The sequence below is a fragment of the Piliocolobus tephrosceles genome, chromosome 17 (genome assembly GCF_002776525.5).
Source record: "Piliocolobus tephrosceles isolate RC106 chromosome 17, ASM277652v3, whole genome shotgun sequence".
NCBI classification, from domain to species: domain Eukaryota; kingdom Metazoa; phylum Chordata; class Mammalia; order Primates; family Cercopithecidae; genus Piliocolobus; species Piliocolobus tephrosceles.
The window spans coordinates 72,674,237-72,697,508 of NC_045450.1; the positions used below are offsets into that span (position 1 = coordinate 72,674,237).

The following is a 23,272-nucleotide window of genomic DNA, read 5'->3' on the forward strand; positions in this document are numbered from 1 at the left end:
CATGGAACCTTACCATGATGTATGTGTAATCCCCTGTGTGCGGCGTCGTGGAACTTTACTATGTTGTGTGTGTAATCCCCGGTGTGCGGCGTTGTGGAACCTTACCATGTTGTGTGTGTAAGTCTGCTCTGTTAGCAACTCCGCAGAATTCATTCACAGGTGCCCCCTCCACAGTTGACTTTTCCCTTCCACGGGGCTCCTGGCATAGTCTGTCTGATTTTTCCTTTATACACAACCCTATAGGGAAGATCCTTGCATATGTATCTTGGCAAATAGAGAAGTTCCCAGAAGTAAAATTGCTACGTGTGTTTAAAATTTTGTTGAGACACTGAGAGGTTCTCTAGAAATGTTTTACTAATTCTTCCACTGACAGTGCTTGAGAACACGTTTTCTTCTACACCTTTGCTAAGGCTGGTAATTTTTAAAAATGATTTTAAAGGCACATGTCTACTTTGAAATCATAAACTTGTTTAAAGGAGACTCTTGAGAAATGAAACCCTAAATTTCAGGAACTTCATCTCTTCATCTGTGGAAACACTTTGTCCACACTTATTGTTTTAAAGAGATTTCTTCTTCCCCTTCTTCTTCTTCTTCCTCTTCCTCTTCCTCTTCTTCTTCTTCTGTAAAGTGGTATGTGTTTTATTGTTCTGTTAAGTTTGAAGTGACAAGCCCACCACAGTTAAGTCACTGAGTGTTTCGGTTGCCTGATTATTCTTTCAGGAATGTTCGAATCGAAATGCTGACAATTTATTCCTCCAGAATAGAGAATTTTCAGAAATCTCAAAAGGAAGTCTGATGTCCGTTCCTATGATCTGTTTGCTCTGTTAGTCGAGAAAACTACCTTTGGAGACTAATTGTAGTCTGGAAGGGGAGGGAAATAGAAATAGTTTTGGGGTGAGGTGAGCAGTCCCAGGGGAACATGAAGGCAGCATTTCAGGAGTGCTGTTGGTTAGTTTTCCACACGATCACTGCACATTATTTTACAAATCCCTGTTTCTAGTTTAGAAGGCAAATGACAGTGTCTTTAGAAAACATACACTGTAATCTTGTAAAAGAAAAGTGTTCCAGTTACATCATTTCCAGTGATTTCAGAACCATTAAAGTTCTGACAGCCTACTTCCCCAATAAATCTCTCTTTGTAGACTGTGGCCCAAAAAAAGCTTAGAGAAATAATTTCAAATCTTGATTTTGTTCCATCTCTGTTCCTTAAATGCCTGAGAACTATGATTTCTTGAGTATTTGTTAAAAGCCTGCTGTGCACAGAGCTCCTTGGCCTGTCCCAGTACAAAGCCTGCAGTCTCTGACCCAGGAGAAGGTGTGCACAGCTGCAGGTACCTTGGTGTGCCACGCACGTTTGCATTCATTGTGGGTTTAAAGTACTTTCCTCGTCTCGAAAGTGTACAACTAATACAGTTTAACAGGATAGTCAAGAAAGTAGAAGAAATAAAAATTTTCCATAATCCTGCTGGTTGTAGCAGCTTTTAAATTGTTGATGAGTATGTCTTTCCAATTTCTCCTTATTTTTATTTAAAAGAAAGACTTCTAGGATCATCTGACTTGGTGTGTACCGACCATGGCTTGTGCTAACTCTACCTGTCTGAATGCAAAAATTGTGACTTGCATCAGGCCTGTCATTGCAGTTGATTGATTGTGATATCTTTATTTATTTATTTAAGACAGAGTTTTGCTCTGTCGCCAGGCTGGAGTACAGTGGCGTGATCTCGGCTCACTGCAACCTCTGTCTCCTGGATTCAAGTGATTCTCCTGCCTCAGCTTCCCAAGTCGCTGGGATTACAGGCGCCTGCCACCATGACCGGCTAATTTTTGTATTTTCAGTAGAGACGGGGTTTCACCATGTTGGCCAGGCTGGTCTCGAACTCCTGACCTCAGGTAATCCACTCACCTTGGCCTCCCAAAGTGCTGGGATTATAGGCGTGAGCTACTGCACCCAGCCTGATTGTGATATTTTAAAAATGAACAAGGAGTTATTTTAATTCTAAAAGTAATGCATACAAAGTTATAAAAAGCAACACATACAAAAAGCAGCAAAGTACAAAGAAGAAAATAAATGTCACTTGCTGTCCCATTACCTGTGGAGTCATTACTGGAGTTACTGCACGCCTGTCTGCTGCCCTTACGACGAAACTAGCTCTGTGACCCCAGAGAAGTCTTGTCACCTTTCTGGACTTGTTTTCTTCTCAACAAACTAAAAGGTTAGAGTAATAAGTGCGAGGGTCTCTCTCTGTTCTTCTAGGCCTGGTGTGATGACCAGTTTCCAGCGAGAGTAAAGAGCCTTTGACTGAGGTCCTGAGAACCTTTGACTAACCACAGGCACTTGCGGGCCTGGAGTTGGAAAAGTTTCATTACGTGAGAATTCATCTGCAGAGGCTTAGGTGGTGATGGTTGACACGCTCCCTGCCTCTGAGGAATCATGAGGCCGAAGGCAGGGCCATGTGCTGCTTGTGAGCCAACAGTAGTCCTTGGTTTCGGATAATTTCCCACTGGGTAGATCAGAGTTGGCTGCTTTTGCCTAGGACCTGTGAGAGGTTCCTGTTAGAACTGTGGGACAATTCTGCATCTACGTTTCAGAGTTTTGAGCAGAATTATCTAGTGTGTACAGGCTTAAAGGCATGGACATTCTTTTTTGTTTTCCTGTTAAGATCTTCTTCGGAATGTCAATCTATGTAATTCTGAGGGGATGCTTTGGTGGAGGTGGAGGCAGGGACCGGAGAGGCCTCTGCACTTGGCTTTCCTCCAGCACCTGGAGAATCTGAATGCCAGCCGGGAGTGCTTCACCCACAGCTGTGGGCAGCCTTGCGTGTAAGGTGCTGGGAGGGTGGTCTGCTCCGGGGTGGGTGCTGTCACCTCGTTGGTGTCACAGTATAAAAGTATAAACAGGTGTGAGCTGAGGCTCTTCCAGGAATGGCTTCCCGAACAAGGTGGCATTTGAGTGGGGCTGGACAGAAGGTAGTTAGATTTCCCTGGTGGAGACAGCTGGAGGGTTGGTAGTACGGGAAGGGCTGGGGCACAGTCCACACCAGCAGAGTGGGGCGGGTGTCATCTGGCCACAGTGAGGTCATCCTGCTTGGCTGTGGCGTGGGTGCCTTGAAAGCAGATGGTGTGCCAAAGGTGTGTGTGTGCTCAAGGGTATTCCCAGTGGCCTCATTCATATTTCGGACTTTTTTCTACCAGGAGCGTTACAGTAAGTATGCTCATATGTATGCATGTGTATAGCATCTATTCGTATGTACTGGCATTCATTTTTGTAAATAGTCACACACTGGTATTACTGTTAAAAACTTAAAGCTATTAATATTATAACCTGGATAGTTCCAGCTACTCGGGCTGAGGTGGAGGGTCCCTTGAGTACAGGAGTTTGAGTCCAGCCTGGGTGACATAGCAAGACTTCATCTCTTAAAAAACAAAAACAAACAAAACAAACAAAAAAGAAAGATTACTATTAACCCAGAGTCCATGTTTGTTGCTTAGTGAAGAGGAAGGCTGCAGACAGACCTGTTGATGAGGTAGATGGTCTCGCGCCTCCCGCATGTGCCCTTTGTTTATCTCGATGTGTGAGTGTGTAGACTAGAGCATGGTAGGAATGCACTAGACAGTTCACACTGTCATTTCAGGCAAGGAAATGAGAAGAAAAAAACACTCAAGGCACAATCTACAATCTTTAGCAAGAACTGTTGACCTTAAACTTCTGTCTATAACTGCAAATATGTAAATTTTTAAAAATTGACTAGGTCAAAGGAAAAGAGAGGACTTAGAAGGGTGACAGACAGATAGACATGTGGTTTGCAGAGATGAGGCAGTTGTGGCCGATTTTGGTCTTTGATTTTTGAGGTTATCTTTGACTTTTTGTAGTCCATTTTAGACAAAAGGAAGGAGGTTGGGACTGGACTGTGGCCGCCCTGAGCTGGGGCCGAGTTGCTTATCCTGTGGGAAGCCGTGGTGATCACCTGAGGCTGGCTGTGTGATGGGGGCAGCTGGTCTCAGCTGTGCCAGGGGGGTTGGGGTTCTGTCACTTAGTGTGTTCAGGTTGAGACTGTTTTGATTATTAGCACCTGTGACGATGTGATATTCAGTGTTGTTTTTCCTGTTTGAGTTCTGGACCTGCAGTTAGAGTGGCTTTGATTTTGGAATGAGGTGACCAACAGATACAGCTTTATTTTAAAGTGGGGAAGAAATCATTATTATCGATTGGGTTTTATCAAACCAAACAGGGCAGCCCCATAGAGCATTGAGTCAGAAGCTTGCAGATTTGGAGTTAGGATTGACTCAGTGGCGCATTAATTGCCCAGTGTCTGGGCTTTTCTTGGGATTAAGGAGTTATCCTATTTTCTGCCTGATTGAGAATAAGTTTAAAAAGGTAAAATATGAAATAGGTTCTGCTATTTCTCATTCAACCTTAAGGTGTCAGCGCTGTTTACTATCTTAATGTTAAAATAATTCTGTAAAACTTTTCATGTTAAACATTTTTTTTCTCTCACCGATTTCAGTTGTTTTGGAGAATCATGTAGTGACAGATGAAGATGAACCTGCTTTGAAACGCCAGCGACTAGAAATCAATTGCCAGGATCCGTCTATAAAGGTAAAAATCTGACTCTGTTCTGTAATGTGTAGTGCACTGCAGATTTCAAGGGCTGCTATAACAAATCACCATCAACGGGGATGGCCTAAAAATGTAGCCTCTCAGCTGTGGAGGCCAGAGATCCAAAACCAAGATGTGGGCAGGGTCTGGCTCCCTCCAAAGGTTCTAGAAGGTGGATCCTTCCTGCCTCTTCCAGCTTCTAGTGGCTCCGGGCCTTCCTCACCTTGTGGGGCTCCTTCCAGCCTCTGCCTTCCGCTTCATGTTGCTGCCGCCTTTGTGTGTCTGTGACTGTTTCCTCTTCTTCGTCTAGTAAGGGCTTGTCATTGAATTTAAGGCCCACCCTAATCCAGGTTGATCTCATTGACTAAATTACATCTGCACAGATTCCGAAGAGACCACATGGGTAGATTCTAGCGGTTAGGATGTGGGTATACATTTTAGGATGTGGCTGTATCACCAGGCAGCCCACTACAGAAGAGTGTGAGCCATTTTTTTTCTCTTGAAGAGCATGAAGAGTAAGAATTGTTTACCTTGAGATGCTGCTGAAGGAGGCGTCTTCCCACACACCTGCAGGCCCATTTTGGATGGAAGGAAAGTGAACTTTCTACCAGTGATGAATGACTTCTGTGTCTGCCATTTAAGTCACTTAGATTCTAAAGTTTACTGGATGGGGTTCTTCAGAACCGCTCATTCCGTTAATTATTTTTGGATCTTTGAATTTGCTTGATTGGTTCCAGTGTTTGCAGAGTCACAGAGGTAAATACCAGCACGTATGAGAAGTTTATGAGCGCAACACAAAACCAAAGTCACTTTTCATATAATTCCTCTACTTACATAGGGTTTCTACTTGGTCATATTTAATTTGTTTTATTAACAAGGAGAAGCAGTGTAAATGTGTATGAAAAACTTAAAAATAAGTTCACAGTAAAATGCCCATTTCCAACCAGTCGATAGGATGCGGCTCTGTTAGTAAACACTGCGTTTTCATCCCCTAAATAAATGCAATTGTAATTTTATCACAGAAGACACACCTGTTACGCACAGTGCAGAAATACATAAAGTGGGCAGGAAGCGGCCCTGCCTTTGTCCTTGTCCCACTGTTGAGAAGAGGTTGGGCCCCCGGTTGAATGCGACCTGCGTAGAGTCGTGTGTGGCTCTAGGTTGTTTTATTAGCATATAAGAGAGATTTTCCCCCAAACCCCAGGCAGAATCATTTGCAGTTCAGAATTAAAATAATGTGGGCCCACTGTTCAGAGAATTTGAGAGCCGAACATTTGATGTTCTCCAGTTGGTGAACATAGTGGGGTTGTCAGTGGCCATTCAGGGATTCAGCCACCCATTGTTGCTTTTCCAGACGACGCATGTTTGTCATGCCATGGACCGTGCTCATTTGTAGGTAAGCTGACTGAGTGTCATCCGTGGGCTTGGGTCCACCTGACACCGAGGCTCCTTCCCTCTGTCACATGGGCCTTCAGTGTCACATTCCAACAGAGAGTAGTCAGTCAGGGAGGGTGAATTTCACTTGGTTTCTTTAGCTCCTGTCTATATCAGCACCTAGTGGTGGTGAATGTTGCCAGGAGAGGTGGTGACCTGAGAAAAGGTGAGTTGTTGGGCAATATGTGGATTTTCCCTCCTGCAGTGCTGTCCCTGCCACTATGTACACCAGGTTTCCGTGCCAGCTTACATGATGTTTGATAGCACTGTAATTTTGATACTCTGCAGATTCCCTTTAGATCAGAAAGGAGGGTGGGCGTAAGCAGTGCTGTAGGTCAGCCGCAGTTAGTGGGAAAGCCGTTCCAGCTCCAGTGTGGGCCGGCCTCCCGCTCCCCTGTGAATGTGGGCGGGCCTCCCGCTCCCCTGCGAGTGTGGGCCGGCCTCCCGCTCCCCTGTGTGCAGGCTCCACAGCCAGCTCTCAGTGGCTTCCGCAGTGCCGCCCCTGCTCTCCCGCGCCTACCTCCCCCTTCCTTCTAATGTGTGCACTTTGCGCCCCACACTCTTTAGGCCGTGGGCAGAAAAGGAGAGAGAAAAGACGAAACACAAATTCTGTGCTATTTTCAGCTATTGATTCTTAAGGCAGGTGCCAGCCTTCCTGACTACTAAGCAGGGCTGGTGGGCACTCCCCCAACTTGCCCCTCCCTACCCCCGAAGGAGTGTCCTTCTGTCTGCTGGTGAGACGTGGCGGAGGGTGTCTCTTTGGCCCAGTGAATTCCTGCGTGATTGACATGTTTCCACATGTGGTCCTGGCGGCTCCTGGCTGGGACAGCAGTTGGGGAAATGAAGTTCTTCCCTTTCTGCGTTGTGTGTTTCTCTGTTCCTTGGGTTTGGAGTCCGACGCATCGCTGCTCACTGGGGTTACTTGGAGTTAGGAATCCGGAGGAGACTCAGCCGGAAAGGTCAGACGTGGAGCCCGGCTTTGCCGACCACTAGGTGGCAAGCTTGCCGCTCGGGAGCCCCACGGGAGCCCCACGGGAGCCCCACGGGAGCCTCAGGACCGAATCCGTCAGGGCCACAGGGGATCCGATCACCGTTTCCGATTAGGCAGCTTCCGATCAGGCAGCAGGGTGTGATGTGAATGTGCATGGCCTGTGGCTTTTACGCTGTTTTGATGTTAGGTGTAATCTGTTTTTATTGTTGAGAAGATTTGACTAGTTTTTGTGTAAATTTACTGGTTAATAATAGCATATTAAAGTACATACTTTTTAAAAATTAAGTGGACTTAACTAAGAATTGCAACTGCACGTAGTAGTGAAACCATGATTAAATCCTCACATCTCAAACAGGACGTGTGACTCGTGTGTAAAATGGGAACTCGTTACTCCCATGCTTCTGGCTCGTAGCTAATGAGCCAGTTCCAGTGTGGAGATGGTCCTGTCCGAATCGATGGAGTTGAGATTCAGGAAATAGCTGTTCGGTGTTTCTTGGGGTTGTCTTCTTACAGTTCGGGAGACCCTTCCTAAAGCCGGTCTTTTTTCACTTCCAGTCATTCCTGTATTCCATCAACCAGACAATCTGCTTGCGGCTGGATAGCATTGAAGCCAAGTTGCAGGCCCTGGAGGCCACTTGCAAATCCTTAGAGGAAAAGCTGGATCTGGTCACGAACAAGCAGCACAGCCCCATCCAGGTTCCCATGGTGGCCGGCTCCCCTCTCGGGGCAACCCAGACGTGCAACAAAGTGCGATGGTAAGAACAGACCAGGGTGCCGGGGCCTTCAGGTCACTTGGGGAGAAGCGGGTCACCTCCTCGCCCAGGCCCGCAGCTTAGTAGCTCAGTTTGCTGGAGATGCGCGGTGTCTGCCTCAGCAGTCTCGGCAGTTTCTAACTAAAGCTGAGTTTAGTTAGACTGAAACCGAACATGTGGCATCCTGCCAGGACGACCTGAAGTCATCCTCACGTGTCCTTTCCACAAAAAGCAGACCCATGCACCTTTTCTTTGGAACTAACCCACCCAGTCTTAGAAGATGTATATGTGCTTCTTTCCTTTTTCCTACTCTACCTGGCTAGTCTTTAGATATGTTTTTCTTCATATGTGGTGTTTATACATTTCACGTGACTATACCAAACTTTCCATTCAAGCCTGCAGTTTTTATTTAGCTTATTTTTAAAAAGTAGAGTCTAATCTTAGAAAGCTGTGTGGTAGTTTGTGAACTGCTTGAGTAGAACCTCTATGATGTCTTAGAAAGTCTCGGAGCTGCTTGGTGTCCACTCATCCAAGGCTTCCTGTCAGATGCTCCAGCTGGCAACTTGTGCTGAAGCTCAAGCTCTGGCGTTGCTAGCCTTCCCCACACCTGGCCAGAAAGAAGTCCTGCGTAAGGCCGTGGACACGGCATGGCTTTGTGCTTGACGAGGGGCCTTTTGACTGAGCACTGCTCTCTTCAGGTTCCCTGGTCTGGCCACGGCCTTCTGCCCAGTATGTCTGGGAGGAGAGAGAATGATGGGACGGCAGCGGTGGGGCCGGGACATGTGGACATGTGGATGCCGAGGAATGGGAGCCGCAGCAAGCCTGGAAGGACTGTTGGGACCTTGCCGCCCATGTGTGCTGGCGGCTGGCGCTGGGTTAGGTGCTTTGTGGACCTTGCCAGGGAGTGTGGGAAGGGAGAGCAGGGGCTCCTTGGCTGGCTGGGCATGGGATATTCATGAACATACCCTAGTACCGAGGTGGCTGGCTGTCCTGGCTTGTCTGGGGGCAGCTGCAGATGACGGCTGCCATGCTGGCTGAAGCACTGGTGCCTCTTGGAACTCTCAGGCGTGCCGGGGGTTTTGGAAACGCTACCCCGCCCTCCAAGCTCCGCTGCTGGTGGTGGAATTGGCATTGCAGTTCGCAGGCGGGAGGTGGGGAGCGTTCATGTGCTCCCCTGAGACGGAGCCTTCACTCTGCACATACGCTGTCACTCACGCGTTTCCCCCCAGCAGAGGTTTGTTTACCGTGTCCTCTGTGCAGGGATGCTGTTGGGCTCTCAGGTCAGCTGTGCAAAGCTGTTGGACCCAATGCCTTTTTTTTAAGGATAGTTTTTTGGGGTAATGTCCTCTTACCCTAAAATGCAGTGTTGAGAAAATATAACTTATGTCTCAAAAAAGAAAAAAGAAAATGTAATTTATAACCTAAAATTAATAGACTGCCCTAGCTATAGAGAATAAATGTGATAGTATTGTGTGATAAGACAACACATTTCAACATGGTGATGGTCGGCCGTGAAAAAGCCAGACGTCCCACCTGGTGTGTTGCGTCCTGGTGACCGGGGGGTGGTCCCTGCAGATGGACCCAGGTGTGACACTGGGAGTTCAGCCCCCTGCTGGTGATGGAATGTTACAGAATAGTGAGCAATTGCTAATGAACTTTCAAATAAAGCAAACTATAATTTTTTCTAGACTTATGTAATAGTTGAATTCATGGAAAATTCAAGTCATAGTAAGACCGTGCAAAAATGTTTTGTGTGTAAATGTTGAATAGAATAAGTTTCTGAGTTCAGAGAGTTAGAAGCCTGTTTTCCACTCATGAAGTTCTGGTTCATTGTAAATTTTGTGCGTGGAGAGTTTTTGTTGGGTGAGACTGTCTCACTCATTGAAGGACATCTCAACCTCCCTTACCTCTGCCTGCCAAATTCCAGTACTCTCTGAATCTTGACCACCAAATGTGTCCCACGGGATCTCAGAGCACCCCTGGGCTGCATTGAGAACCATTGTTCTAAGGGATTAAACACAAGGATGAACAAACCTCTCCTGTCCCCGGAGTCTTGTGTCCCGGAGGATGGCTCCCCATCACGTGTCACTTGTCACTTTGTGCCAGTGCTGGGCAGGTCATTGTCACCATTTGGGAAAAGTGTTGACAGAATCGATGGTGAGATTCCACCACTGACGACGTGTGACGGGGAGAGAAGCTCCTGTGTGAAGCACTCCAAAGGCTGGAGCGTGGTTTCCGTCGTGGGCTGGCCTTGAGGGTGCCGTGTTTGGATTCCATCTGCATGGGGTGGAGCTTGGGCCTCTGGCCGGTACAGTTGCCCTGATGGACACTGGGGTGACCTTGGCCAAGTCACGCATTCATTTCCATCTGAGTTTCTAGTTTCCTCATCTTTAAAAAGGAGATGAGAGGAAGAGGACCTGGAGCTCCTCTGGGGCTGCTTCAGCCCAGGGTCCTCCTGCTTTCTGAGGGTGGCGGTGTCTGTGCTCACGAAAACACATCCATGGGGCGGATGTTAGCCACAGACCTGCCATGGCAGAAATCCCCCATGCTTCTCTCTGCGTGTCAACAAGCAGTGAAATAAGAGTAAAGTTGCCTAATACTGACTCAGATGCACAATCCAGTTAACCCAGATGTGTGAGATCTTCTGGTTTGAAAGCACTGTATTGGCAAGGCAAAATCAACCTATTGTAGAATATATTTTTTTGTATATCAGCATGGGGGTTATTAATATTGCTAATAAAACCATTACTTGTAAAAATTAAGATTAATAGAAGAATCGTTCTTCTATTTTCTCATAGCTTTAAATAGGATAAAAATATATTCTATTTGAAATCCTATTTAAAATATATCCTATGCAAAATCACAAGAAAACGGAGGAATGGTTTCCTTTTTTTTGAGACTCTGCTCTGTCACCCTGGCTAGAGGGCAGTGGTGTGATCTTGGCTCACTGCAACCTCTGCTTCCCAGGTTCAAGCAATTCTCCTGCCTCAGCCTCCCGAGTAGCTGGGATTACAGTCATGCACCATGCCGCCTGCCTAATTTTTGTAATTTTAGAAGAGACAGGGTTTCACCACGTTAGCCAGGCTGGTCTTGAACTCCTGACCTTAGGTGATCCACCCTCCTTGGCCTCTCAAAGTGCTGGGATTACAGGCGTGAGCCACCATGCCTGGTGGAAAGTTTTAAATGTGGTATATTTGAATGACTTTTAAAGGAGGAGGCTGGGTGCGATGGCTCACACCTATAATTCCAGCACTTTGGAAGGCCAAGATGGAAGGATCACTTGAACCCAGGAGTTCCAGACCAGCGTGGGCAACATAGTGAGATTCCCACCTCTACAAAAAAATAAAAGAATTAGCTTGGCACAGTGGCATCTGCCTATAATCCCTTAGGAGGCTGAGGTGGGAGGATTGCTTGAGCCTGGGAGGGTGAGACTATGGTGAGCTGTGACTGTGCCACTGCACTCCAGGCTGAGCGAGGCCCTAACTCAAAAAAAAAAAAAAAACAACAAAAACAAAAAGAATGTTATTAAGTCTGGCATTTCTTTCCATATAAGTTCTTTTTAAAAGACAGTCTCACTCTGTCATGCAGGCTGGAGTACAGTGGTGCAATCTCAGCTCACTGCAACCTCTCCCTCCCAGGTTCAAGTGATTCTCCCACCTCAGCCTCCCGAGTAGCTGGAACTATAGGTGCATGCTACTGTGCCTGGCTAATTTTTGTATTTTTTCATAGAGATGGGGTTTTGCCATGTTGGCCAGGCTGGTATCTTTCCAGGTAAGTCCTGAAAATTAGAAATAAAAATTGCCAACAGTTGAGAGCTGTTGACAGAAAATTGTGGGAGAGAAGTAGCAGATAAGAACTTACTCCCATTATGTCAATGAAGAAAAGTATGTTTAAATTAGAAAGTTACTAATTTGTAAACACATATGAGTGAATGAGAATTGTCTGTCTAAAATGTGGGCAGTGGAACTTTGAAAAGGAAAAGTCTCCAAACAAAGTTAAAAATTGGTTAGCATTCCAAATAATAAGGTGCTTCTATGGATTATTTATTTTGGGACTCAGATATTTTGAGATGGGAGTCTCGCTCTGTCGCCCAGGCTGGAGTCCAATGGCATGCTCTCGGCTCGCTGCAACCTCTGCCTCCTGGGTTCAAGTGATTCTCCTGCCTCAGCCTCCTGAGTAGCTGGGATTACAGGCGCAGGCCACCACGCCTGGCTAATTTTTTTTTTTTTTTTTAATTAGAAACGGGGTTTTACCATGTTGGCCAGGCTGGTCTCGAACTCCTGACCTTGTGATCCGCCCGCCTCGGCCTCCCAAAGTGCTGGGATTACAGGTGTGAGCCACCACCCCCAGCTGGGACTCAGGTATTTTAAATGAAGATTAGGAGTATGTGAGTCACGGATAGTATTATATCCAAATCATATGCTGTTAAAATAGCCCAGGGTTCCCAGGGCTCACTCCTTGCTGTGAGGGATTAGCTGGGAAATCCGAGTGTAATCTTAACAGCACAGATGCAGACCCCTTAAGGGGCTTTGAGTTGTGATGAGGCCCCCGGAGAAAGGGCGAGAAGCTGCCCCCTGCGGTGTCACTTGCCCTTCTGTTTAGAGCGGCTGCATCTGCTCAGAGCCAGCCCAACCTTCAACGGCGGGCACAGCCTTGCAGCAGCAGGGGCGTCACTGAGGCCCCGTCTGTGTGTGGAAATCCACCCCACCTGTGGGTTATTTCGCATTGAAACTGACTTGCGCTAGTCTGTGCTATCAGTGCTGAGAGCTGATGAGTTTTTCCTTTTACTCTCTGGAACACAAAAAAGCAGTGGAGTACCGCTTGCCTCGCTTGGCATTTTGGATCCAGATTTTTGGGTTCTACACCTGAATGAGATTCTTTAAATAACTTTGAGAACAAAGGAAAGAAAAAGAAAGCCCTTTCTATTTGAAGCTGAAGTTGAATCATTGTAATAAAAATGCGAGTCACCTGGATGGGCCTCATCCAACAGCCATCATCCACTTGGGGAGAAGAAAAATGGTCTTTTAATTTTTGTAGGTAGGTGCTTATTTTCTTCCTGCAGGTGTGCAGAATTTTGCTTCATTGCAATTTTGGTGTAGCAGCCTGAGATTTTAACTTTAAAGATGTTTGGGCCTGTCCTTTGAATGCTAGTGTGGACAGGTCAGTTGGGGCATTATGTCACATGGCCTGCAGGAATCCAGGGCACGCACATGTTCACACTTATACAAGTAAATGTTAGCATCCTTTGCGTACTTCCAAGCTGGACAGAGACAGTGGTGTGAATAGGATGCAGCAGAGCATGGAGTGTTGCCCATCAGGGGATGCAGGCCCGTGTGGCTGTGCACATCCAGGACACAGGGCGGGTGACAGGGCTCTGTGTGCTCAGCACACCTGTGGAATTGGCTGCTGGGCAGCTCAGACGGCAGCTCACAGCCCAGGATTTTCTGCTTTGTTTTCATTAACTGAACATACTGACTGACTCGCAAAATTATTTTTAAAAATAAAAACAAGCTAATTTTATTTTAGTTTAATTTAAAAATAGATTTTAAAAATCTGCTTTTTAAAGCCATAGATGTTTATCTTTAAAAACATTAAGGAATTAAGAACTAGCATGTTTCTACAATGTTACAACAATTATAAACCATAGGCTTCTGTATAATACTAGTTCTGGAAATTTTTAAAAGTGTGATTTCTTTTAAAGTATGTCTTCCAGAGATGGGTCATGTAAGACTCAATGGGGGAGAAATTGTTCTTTTCCTCAGAACTGACTGTTGACCTGTGGAGAATTGAAATATTTGCTTAAGGAAAGATTTTAATTCCCTCTAGTATGCTGGCTGCTGACTCTGTTTCATTTCCTAGAGGGTCTTTTATTTTGTTTTGTTTCCTAGAGCGTCTTTTATCTATTATGTTGATAGATATTCGTGGAAAGGCTGTTGTGGTGGTGTGTAGAGCTAGGCCTCTTTCTGAGCATCTCTGTTCTGGCGTGGGAGCACCAGAGTTCTTGGCCAGGGTCAACCAGTCTTTTCAATTTTGGGTCATTGACATTCCTAGTCAAAATTATAGCATTTCATAGTCTTTAGAATCTGACAAACTGAAGGGAGAACTGCTTGAATTGTGAAGAAATGGTCTGGTCTCAGCTAAGATGGTTTTGTTTAATTCTTTTCTTATTTAATAATTGAATTTTGGTTGCTTGCATTTAATTTTGTGTACATGTGATTTCTCTTCCTGACTGGACTAGAGTACCTTGCACAGCTGCATATTTTTGATGACCTAATTGTGATACCTTCTACATGCTCGGGCTGAGTACTAGCCAAAGAAAACATACAGTTTACATACATACAACTTCCGGAATTATTCACATAATTGTATGCTTTAGAGATACAATCTAATAACCAGACTAATGAGAAACATAAATTTAAATGTTGTAATGATAATGCACATTCTAATAATTTGGAGCACTTCTCTAGTTTTAGAATAACTCATAACTCATTGGGATTGTTTTGAATCTGTGGATCAATTTGGGGGAATTGCCAACTTAACAATATTGAGTATTCTGATTCATGAACATGGTATGTCTCTCCATTTATGCAGGTCTTTAATTTATCTTAGCAGTGTTATACAGTTTTCAGTGTTCAACTCCTGTACGTATTTCGTTACATTTATCTCTGAGTACTTCATACTTATAGATGCTATCATAAATGGTATTGTATTTTACATTTCAGTGTCCAGTTGTTCATTGGAAGGATATAGCAGTACAATAGATTTTTCTTTACTGACCTTTATCCTGTGTCATTTCTAAATGAACTTGTTTTATATTTTCTGTAGGATTTAAAAAAATATATACATAATTACGTTGCCTTTAAATAGAGTTTTGCTTCTTCCTATAGAATTTCTATACCTTCCCTTCCTTTAATGTGCCGAACATGATCTTTATTTCGGTGCATTTTCTTTATAACAATATTTTTGCCTTATTCCTGATCTTTGAGTGAAAGCATCCAGCCTTTCACCATTAGGTCTGATGTTGCCTGTACCTTTTTCCCAGATGCTCTTTATCAGGTTGAAGAAGTTTCCTTCTGTTCTTCGTTTCATGGGAGTTTTTCGCATGAACGAACGGACATTGGATTTTCACATGCCTTTTCTGTATCTTCCCAAGATGATGGTATGGTGTTCCTTTTTGATTCTTTTGTGTTTTTTTTTTTTTTTTTTTTTTGAGACAGAGCCTTGCTCTGTCGCCCAGGCTGGAGTGCAGTGGCCGGATCTCAGCTTACTGCAAGCTCCGCCTGCCGGGTTTACGCCGTTCTCCTGCCTCAGCTTCCTATGAAACTGGGACTACAGGCGCCCGCCACCTTGCCCAGCTAGTTTTTTGTATTTTTTAGTAGAGACGAGGTTTCACCATGTTAGCCAGGATGGTCTCGATCTCCAGACCTCGTGATCCGCCCGTCTCGGCCTCCCAAAGTGCTGGGATTACAGGCGTGAGCCACCGCGCCCGGCCTGATTCTTTTGTTAAAGTAAATTACACCGATTTCGAATGCTAACCGAACCTTGCCTTTCTATTATCATAAACCTGACTTGATCTCTGTGTATTCTGCTTTTGCTATATTGATGTTTATATGTGTATATTTATATAAACTGTAAGCTCCTCCTCCTGAGCTCACACCATTCTCCTGCCTCAGCCTCCCGAGCAGCTGGGACTATAGGCGCCCGCAACCACGCCCGGCTAATTTTTTGTATTTTTAGTAGAGACAGGGTTTCACCCTGTTAGCCAGGATGGTCTCGATCTCCTGACCTTGTGATCCACCCACCTTGGCCTCCTAAGGTGTTGGGATTACAGGCGTGAGTCACTGCGCCTGGCTGATCAGTTTTCTAATATTTAATGAAGAGTTTTTGCGTCTGTCTGTGGGATGTGTTAGTCTGCAGTTTTCTTTTCTTTTCTTTTTTCTTTTCTTTTTTTTTTTTTTTTTACCGTGTCTTTGTTTTGTTATCAGGATAATGCTGACCTCAGCAACGGAGCTGGGAAGCTGCCCCTCATTGTCTATTTTCTGAAAATGTTTCTGTGAGATTTTTATTTCTTTTTAAAAATTTGATAGAATTTGCCAGTGACGCCTAGGTTTTTAATAATAAATTCAATTATTTTAGTAAACATAGGTGTTCCTAATAAGTATAGAAACACCACACCCTGTTCCTCATGGTACGCACTGTATGTTTTCATGTCTGTGGGTCCATGGGACGCTCCATTGCCAAGCCTCCCTGGCTCCTCTGATCCGTGACTGTTTCTTACACTTCCTTGTTTTTGGTGACTTTTTGAGGATCTTTGGGTCGGATATTTTGTAGGATGTGCTTCTGTTGGAATTTGTCTCCTGACTAGACTGGGGTCACGGGTTTTGGGGAGGAAGGACACAGAGGTGAAGTCCTTCTCGTCACATCCTGTCCCGGCCAGCACCATCAGCAGGACTCAGTGCTGGATGCCGATGTGGATCACCTGGCTGCGGTGTGCTCTTCAGCACCTTCCACAGTCAGGTGACTCTTGCCACTTTCATCCTGTACTTTGGAAGGAAGCCGCTATGCCCATCACCCGGTTGTGGAGTGGCGAGTTGTGTGCCGCCTCCTCGAGGGTGGAGTGTCACAGATACTGTTGTTAGTCTACCCGGGAGGCTTGTCTCTTCTTTCCCAGTGATTCATTTATTCACTTGTTTGTTTCCATCAACGTCTGCTCGTGGAGATGTACTTTACACCGTGGGTTAGAATCCAGTTCTGCTTCATTCTGGTGCTCACATCCTTCCAGCTTTGGCCACTGGCAGCTTGTCAGTTGGCTCCTGTGCCCCTTGACATTCCCTCCATTCCCTCTTCATTGTAGGTGTTTCATCGTTAGTGTTTTTTTTTTTTTTTTTCTTTTGAGACAGAGTTTTGCTCTTGTTGCCCAGGCTGGAGTGCAGTGGGGCGATCTCTTACTGTAACCTCCGCCTTCTGGGTTCAAGCAATTCTCCTGCCTCAGCCTCCCAAGTAGCTGGGATTACAGGCCTTGCCACCACACCTGGCTAATTTTGTATTTATATTAGAAACAGGGTTTCACCATGTTGGCCAGGCTGGTCTTGAACTCCTGACCTCAGGTGATCCACCTGCCTTGGCCTCCCAAAGTGCTGGGATTACAGATGTGAGCTACCATGCCTGGCCTGAGTACTTTTTACTTGCACAGCACTACCAAATGCTTCTCCCGGCTCATTGTGAGTGCCTTTCCCAGCCTAGAATCAGCTGTTTCTCTGTGAATTGAAAAAAGACGTTAGAGACCGGGATGCGGTGCGCTTGCGGAGGGCCCTGGCGTTAGAGACCGGGATGTGGTGCGTGGCGTCCTTCAAGCATGCGAAAGGTCCTGGGTGTCTTTTCACCCAAACATGTTGCCTAGGAACCCCCCATCCTGTGCCGCTGCAGCATGCTGACTTCTGTGGAGTCAGTTCTGACGCTGCTTCCCTCTCTCACTAGTAGTTATTTCTGTAGCTTCTAGGAAAGAGAAAGAAAACATACACGTCCTTGACCGGCTCGCCCTTCTGATTTGGGATTGATTGTTGGGCTGAAGTCACAGATCTCTGTCAGTGCACAAGCATGGCTCCTTGGGGAGAGCAGTGTGAGGAGTTAGATCTGGAGCCTCTCAAAGCCGATTGATTGCCAGAAGCTAGAAGCTTCTTTCTTTCTTTTTTTTTTTTTTTTTGAGACGGAGTCTCGCTCTGTCACCCAGGCTGCAGTGCAGTGGCTGGATCTCAGCTCACTGCAAGCTCCACCTCCCGGGTTTACGCCATTCTCCTGGCTCAGCCTCCCGAGTAGCTGGGATTACAGGCACCAGCCACCTCCTCCGGCTAGTTTTTTGTATGTTTTAGTAGAGACGGGGTTTCACCGTGTTAGCCAGGATGGTCTTGAACTCCTGACCTCATGATCCGCCCGTCTCGGCCTCCCAAAGTGCTGGGATTACAGGCTTGAGCCACCGCGCCCGGCAGCTTCTTTCTTTAGCAGTGACTTTTTAAAGGTTACTCCCATATCTCTGGTGCAGTGGTTATTTGGAGAGTTGGCTTTATGTTCTGTTTTGCTTATTTCGTTAGATATTAGGAAGAAAATTTTAATGCCAATTTATTTTTACCCCTGGGTATTTTTTGTTAGATCATGTTTTTATGAGTTTTTAATCTTTAGTGTGGTGCAGTGACTTAGGCCTGTAATCCCAGCATCTCAGGAGACTGAGGTGGGAGGATCACTTGAGACCAGGAATTGAAGACCAGCCTGGGCAACATAGGGAGACCCCGTGTATAAAAATAAAATAAAATAAAAAACCCCTGGAACCTGCAAGCAGTAGAAATATACTTTAGTAAATGTTTGATTAGTCTGAATGCTGACAGTATTGATTGGGTGACATGAGCCATGGCAGTAGAGGGTCCCCTGCACTTGTGATTAGCACAGTGGGAGGGTGCATCTTGCTTGTTCAGGGGGCAGTTTGGGCGATTCTCGTCCTCCCACAGCTGCCCCGGGTGCCTCTGATGCCTGAGCCTTCTACCGTGTGCTCACCCTGTGGCCTTGGGGTCCTCAGCCTGGGGAGGGGAGAGACGTGAAAAGGTGCATCCTGTTGTTAAAACCTGTGTCCTGGAAGTGACACACCTCTCGCCTGTTAGAGTCCATCGGTGGAGTCAGGCCACAGGGCCGTGTGTGCACAGAAGGGGCTTGGGAAATGCAGTCTGGATGTGCGGGGGCTCCTGGGACAGGCCCTGATGGCAAGGGAAGTGGGCTGTGGGCTGCCCTGGCCTGGGGGGCTTCGTGGGGGGGCCTTCTTTTCCTCCTGCTGAAGCTCTCAGCAGCTCCTTTTTTTGTAAGCACATTACATCAAACCAGTTTCTTCTTTTGTTTGGCCCCAGTCCTTGTGTGTTATGTAGGAGCATAAACGTCCATGGGAGAAAATGTTCTTTGGGAACAGGTACTGGAGTTTAAAAGAGATCTGTCCATTTTTTCTTAATACGTAGAAAGCAGAAAAAATTACTTAATTCTTTTTACCTTGCTGTTGTTGAAATATTTTTCCTTGAGAGAATTCATAAAAATTAGAAAACTAATATCAGCTTTTCTAACCTGCACTTGATAATAATTACTTTGAATTATAAAAGGGATGCCTACCCGTGGCGGCAGTGTGTCATGTGGTGAGGCTGCACTCGGTGGGAAGGAGACAAAAGCTCGTTTTTGTTCAAATATACGTCAGATATCCCGGTGGAGTTCCTCCTCTCCCTGCCATGAAAAACAGCCGGATATTGCGGTGTGAATGGGAGTGGTCGGTGACTGGACTCCACAGGTAATGAGCTCTGGGTCAAGATCTTGGGCTCAGTGGGGCGCCGAGGGGAAGCAGCATGCCCGGCCTTGTTCCCACGGTGAGCTGGAGCGGGAGCCCCTGGAGGCTGGGGGTCCTGCGGTGCCCAGGGTGGGCTTCTCACTTGCTGAGTATTCAGCGCAGATGTGTTAGGCGCATATTTAGCGGGTTTGGCCCTGGGACATTTGAAAGTTGTTTCAACCCATCTTTGGAGGGTTGGTGCTTGCTTTCTCCTCAGATTGTCCTCTCGGCATCTCTGTGTGAGTTGAGGGTTAGGCGGAGAACAGAGTCGTGTCTCTTCTCCGCCCCGTGATCATTTGTGCCCAGGTAGAGGTGTGTGTCCAGCAGGCACCCACGGTGGTGTCTGGAGTCACTGCTGCAGATCAGGTGACTCTCTCACCTCGTCATTTCCGCATTTGACAGCTTTCATGGAGCCTAGCCCCAGTCTCAGACCGGGACCCACCCGGCGTCTCAGCTGTCTGAGCCAGTTAGTTGGAGATGGCTTCCGATGCTAACCTCTGCTTCGAGGGTTCTCAGGTTCTGCTCACTGGCTGCATGGGTCAGATGTTCTGCTCTGAAGTGCTGGCTGGGCCCTCCTCCTGGGTGCTGGTGGGGCGCTGGTCCTGAGTGTTACTGGGCCCTCATCTGGGTGCCAGCTGGGTTCTGGTCCTGAGTGTTGCTGGGCCCTCGTCTGGGTGCTGGCTGGGCTCTGGTCCTCAGCGTTGCTCTCCTGTCCTTCCCTTCTTCCTGTGTCATTGTCTCTGAACCATTGCATAGATTTTCAAGTCTTCAAGTCTCTGCTTCAGAATAACTTAGTTTTCATTTCCTTTTGTAATAAAACATGGCAAACACAAATTTGTGAAAATAGTTTAAATCTTGCATTTCTCAAGATTTTTAATGTTATGTCTTATCTTGGTGGCTTGTTTTGCGTGTACTTGAACAAAGCCTCTTGATGTCTGTTCACATGTGCTCCATTTTGTGTGGTCCACAAGCAACAGGGGCTGCCCTGCCAGTTGCCTAGAGCATGGGGCAGGCGCTTAGGGCTCCGAGATGAGGTGCTTCCCTGAAGCAGAAGAGAAGTGGAAGGCCACTTTATAAGCTTAGCATGGAAAATGTTTGCCATGACAGCTTTCAGAGTGGAAGATTTTATTTTGTTTTATTTGTAGAAATGGGGTCTCACCGTGTTGCCCAGGGTGGTCTTGGACTCCTGGGCTCAAGCCATCTGCCTACCTCAGCTTCCCAAAGTGTTGGGATTACAGGTGAGAGCCACCGCACCTGGTTGAAGAGGTTTTGTTTTAAATCCATCAAAGTAAAACAGTTAAAAAACTCAAACACTGAAAAGGTGAGTTGTAGCAGTAATTGAAATAGGATCATTGCCGTTGTTGTCCAGCAGGTGACTAAAAGCATGAGAAACACTTAGTTTTGAACACGGGTTCTGTCACCGGTAAGTGGTGAGACCTGGGACAGATCCTAATCTCTCTGAGCATCAGTGTCTTCATGGTAAAACGGGTAAAATAGCCAGGATGGCTGGGAGCGAGACGTGTGCACGAAGCACTCAGTACTCCTTGAGCTCAGCAGAATGAAGACTGTTACTTCCTGGTGGGTCCCCGAGTGCCCACTCCGGGCTGGGCCTCATGGTGGCTGCCGGCTCCTGCCAGTCAGCCCTCAGACTTTAAGTCACCTTCGGTTTGGCACCTCCTGGTGGAATTCAGAACTGACCCTGCACAGTGGATGAGAACATTCTAGGCTGCCTTTTGGCATCCTGCCCAGTGGGTTCTGCTCTGGATCGGGATTCTCAGTCTTTGCTTTTGGCATGCAGAGCAGCAGCATGTGAACCAGCGGATTGAGAGGCATTTTACTCAAATGGGAAGCTCACTCTTGAATTCCTCCGTGTCCCGAACAGTCTTCAGCCATGTCCTGTGCATTCTTCTAGGGACTTTGGGAGACACCACTGGATGAACAGAAGGACCCTGTACAGGGGAAGGCCACGTGGAAAACTAAAGCGTAGTAAGGAGATGGCAAAGCAGATGAAAGGTGCTGAGGGCTGTGGGTCAGAGTGGTTTTGGTTAGGAATGTCAGCTCCTGTCACAGGAGGACTTTGGCCTCAGACCTGATTTTGCCATTCACTGGCTGTGTGGCCTTGAGCAGGTTAATAACTTCTCTGTGTGGGCTGCTGTCTGTGCTGTGAAGACGCTGCAGGGCTGGTCTCATGAGGCTCAGTGACCTGCTTCTCAGTTTCTTGACTGTCCTTACAGACACATTTCGATGCACACACATGCGTGTCTGTACTTACCTGTGTTTTTTGTCACTTAGTATTGTTGTGGCACTTTTTCCACATCAGTCCTTAGCTAGGAACTTCATTCTCCTTACTGTTCCATAATTTAAAAAAAAAATGTATTCTTTTGTGCAATTTGAGGTTGATTTAAATTGCGTTAGTTGAAAGCATGTAGTTTCTGGTGTTTTTTAAACATTAAAATACATTACTTTTACAGCACATTATAGTATTGATCATTAAAAACAAAACTGGTTTATTTTTATTTTTTAATTTTTCCATTATAATGTAAATATCATGATGCATTTTAAACGTCTCTCCCATAAGCTTTTGGCAGTCGAATGTTCTGTCACTTTCTGTTCTTTGAACTTTGCTTTCCGTTTCATTTCCCTCACAATTTCATCCTGTTAGCGTGGCTATCGCGTGCCTGCGCAACAGAAACAGGGATGTAAATTGAAGCTGAAAAAGTTTGTGTTCCTAACGGTAAGGCCCTAAGGGCTAAAAAACACCCTTGTGGGTTGAGTTCCTACTACAATGGTTAAACAAAACAGCGTGACTGTGTCACCCTCTTAGAACTAATTCTTGATAATAAAATACTGGGAATATATTTTTGAGTAGTTAGATGGGGCCTTTTGGTTAATTATTGTATCGATGGATGATTGATTATGTTTGACTGCTTAGACGAGACAGGATTCCACGTTGGTTCTGCTGTGTTTGGTTTTTGTAGCTCTAGGGTACTGGGAAAGTCGGGTCACACCAGTAATACGTGGGAGAGGAAGGAGTCCTCAGCTTCCTTGAGTTATGTGCCAGGGCTCTCAGTGGTCCGTCCTCAGAAACTGTTTTTGATGATCTCCATCTGTTTTGTTGAAAGCAAAGGATTGCAACCCAGCTGACTTACCGAGGGCTTTGTAGTCAGCTGGCGAGGCGCTGGTTTTGGCACGCCCATGCCAGTGTTTGGGTGGCCCTGTGCTGGCTCCTGGGGCCTGCGCCCTAGGTGGATGGTGCGTCCCGTGTGCTCAGAGCAGAGGTGGCTTTTTAGGTGGGAAAAGGGCTTTGTGGAAGGGAACACACACATCGAGATGCTCGCTCACGGAGAGTCCACTTTAGGAAACAGGACGTTCTGGAAGGTGGGGATCTGGAGACTGCGTTGCTGAGAGCTGTTTGCATCCATGAGCACCCCAGAAAGCTGTGGGGCACCCAAGGGGCACATTATTCCAGCTGGGAGCTTGTTGCCTTAGAACATGATTTCCTTCACCTTAATAAGGATCTTCAAGGGAAAAAAGGTACATTTGGTCAAATGACCTTGCCAAATGGTGGCCTGAATACATTTTACTCTGTTAAACTTTCTTCTCAGACCGTTAATGTGCCAGTGGCCACTGTGAATAGTCATTAGGGGACTGTTGGCCACTCAGCAGCACTGTCCTTCTTCAGTTGCTCATGGAGGGAGAGAGAGAATGAATGTGTGTGTGGACATGCTGTGAGCCTAGGATCCCGGGAGCACCAGCCTTCTCACATGCTGTGAGCCTAGGATCCCGGGAGCACCAGCCGTCTCACATGCTGTGAGCCTAGGATCCCGGGAGCACCAGCCGTCTCACATGCTGTGAGCCTAGGATCCCAGGGGCACCAGTGTTCCATAGCCTGCACTTGGGGAACATACCAAGCTCGTGCAAGCCAGGTAACCTCTCCAGTTCCACATCTCTGAGGAGTATAGGACTGTCGCAGCCTGTAGGTGACTGTGGTGACCAAGCCAGCAGCCACCTGGGCTGCTTTTCATACCCGATCTGTAGGTCATTTATCAGGTTTTGTTGTGTTAACTTTAGGTGTCACCAATAACAAGTAGAGGAATTTTAAAAATAGTATTTTTGAATGAAATGCAGTTGATTATACCTGTATTTTA

General features: G+C 46.3%; 1 protein-coding gene across 28 annotated transcripts in view; it reads left to right on the forward strand.

Moving 5' to 3' along the window:
• BANP (BTG3 associated nuclear protein) overlaps positions 1-23,272 on the forward strand; it is a 124,575-nt gene that overhangs the window by 24,161 nt on the left and 77,142 nt on the right. For 27 of the 28 annotated variants that reach the window (XM_023228833.2, XM_023228845.2, XM_023228843.2 and 24 more), the window contains 2 exons: positions 4,506-4,597; positions 7,578-7,777. In XM_023228833.2, the coding sequence (XP_023084601.1) occupies positions 4,506-4,597; positions 7,578-7,777 (292 nt within the window). Of the gene's footprint in view, positions 1-1,900; positions 2,214-4,505; positions 4,598-7,577; positions 7,778-23,272 lie in introns of those variants that run through there. The other variant, XM_023228851.2, reaches the window with a different exon arrangement.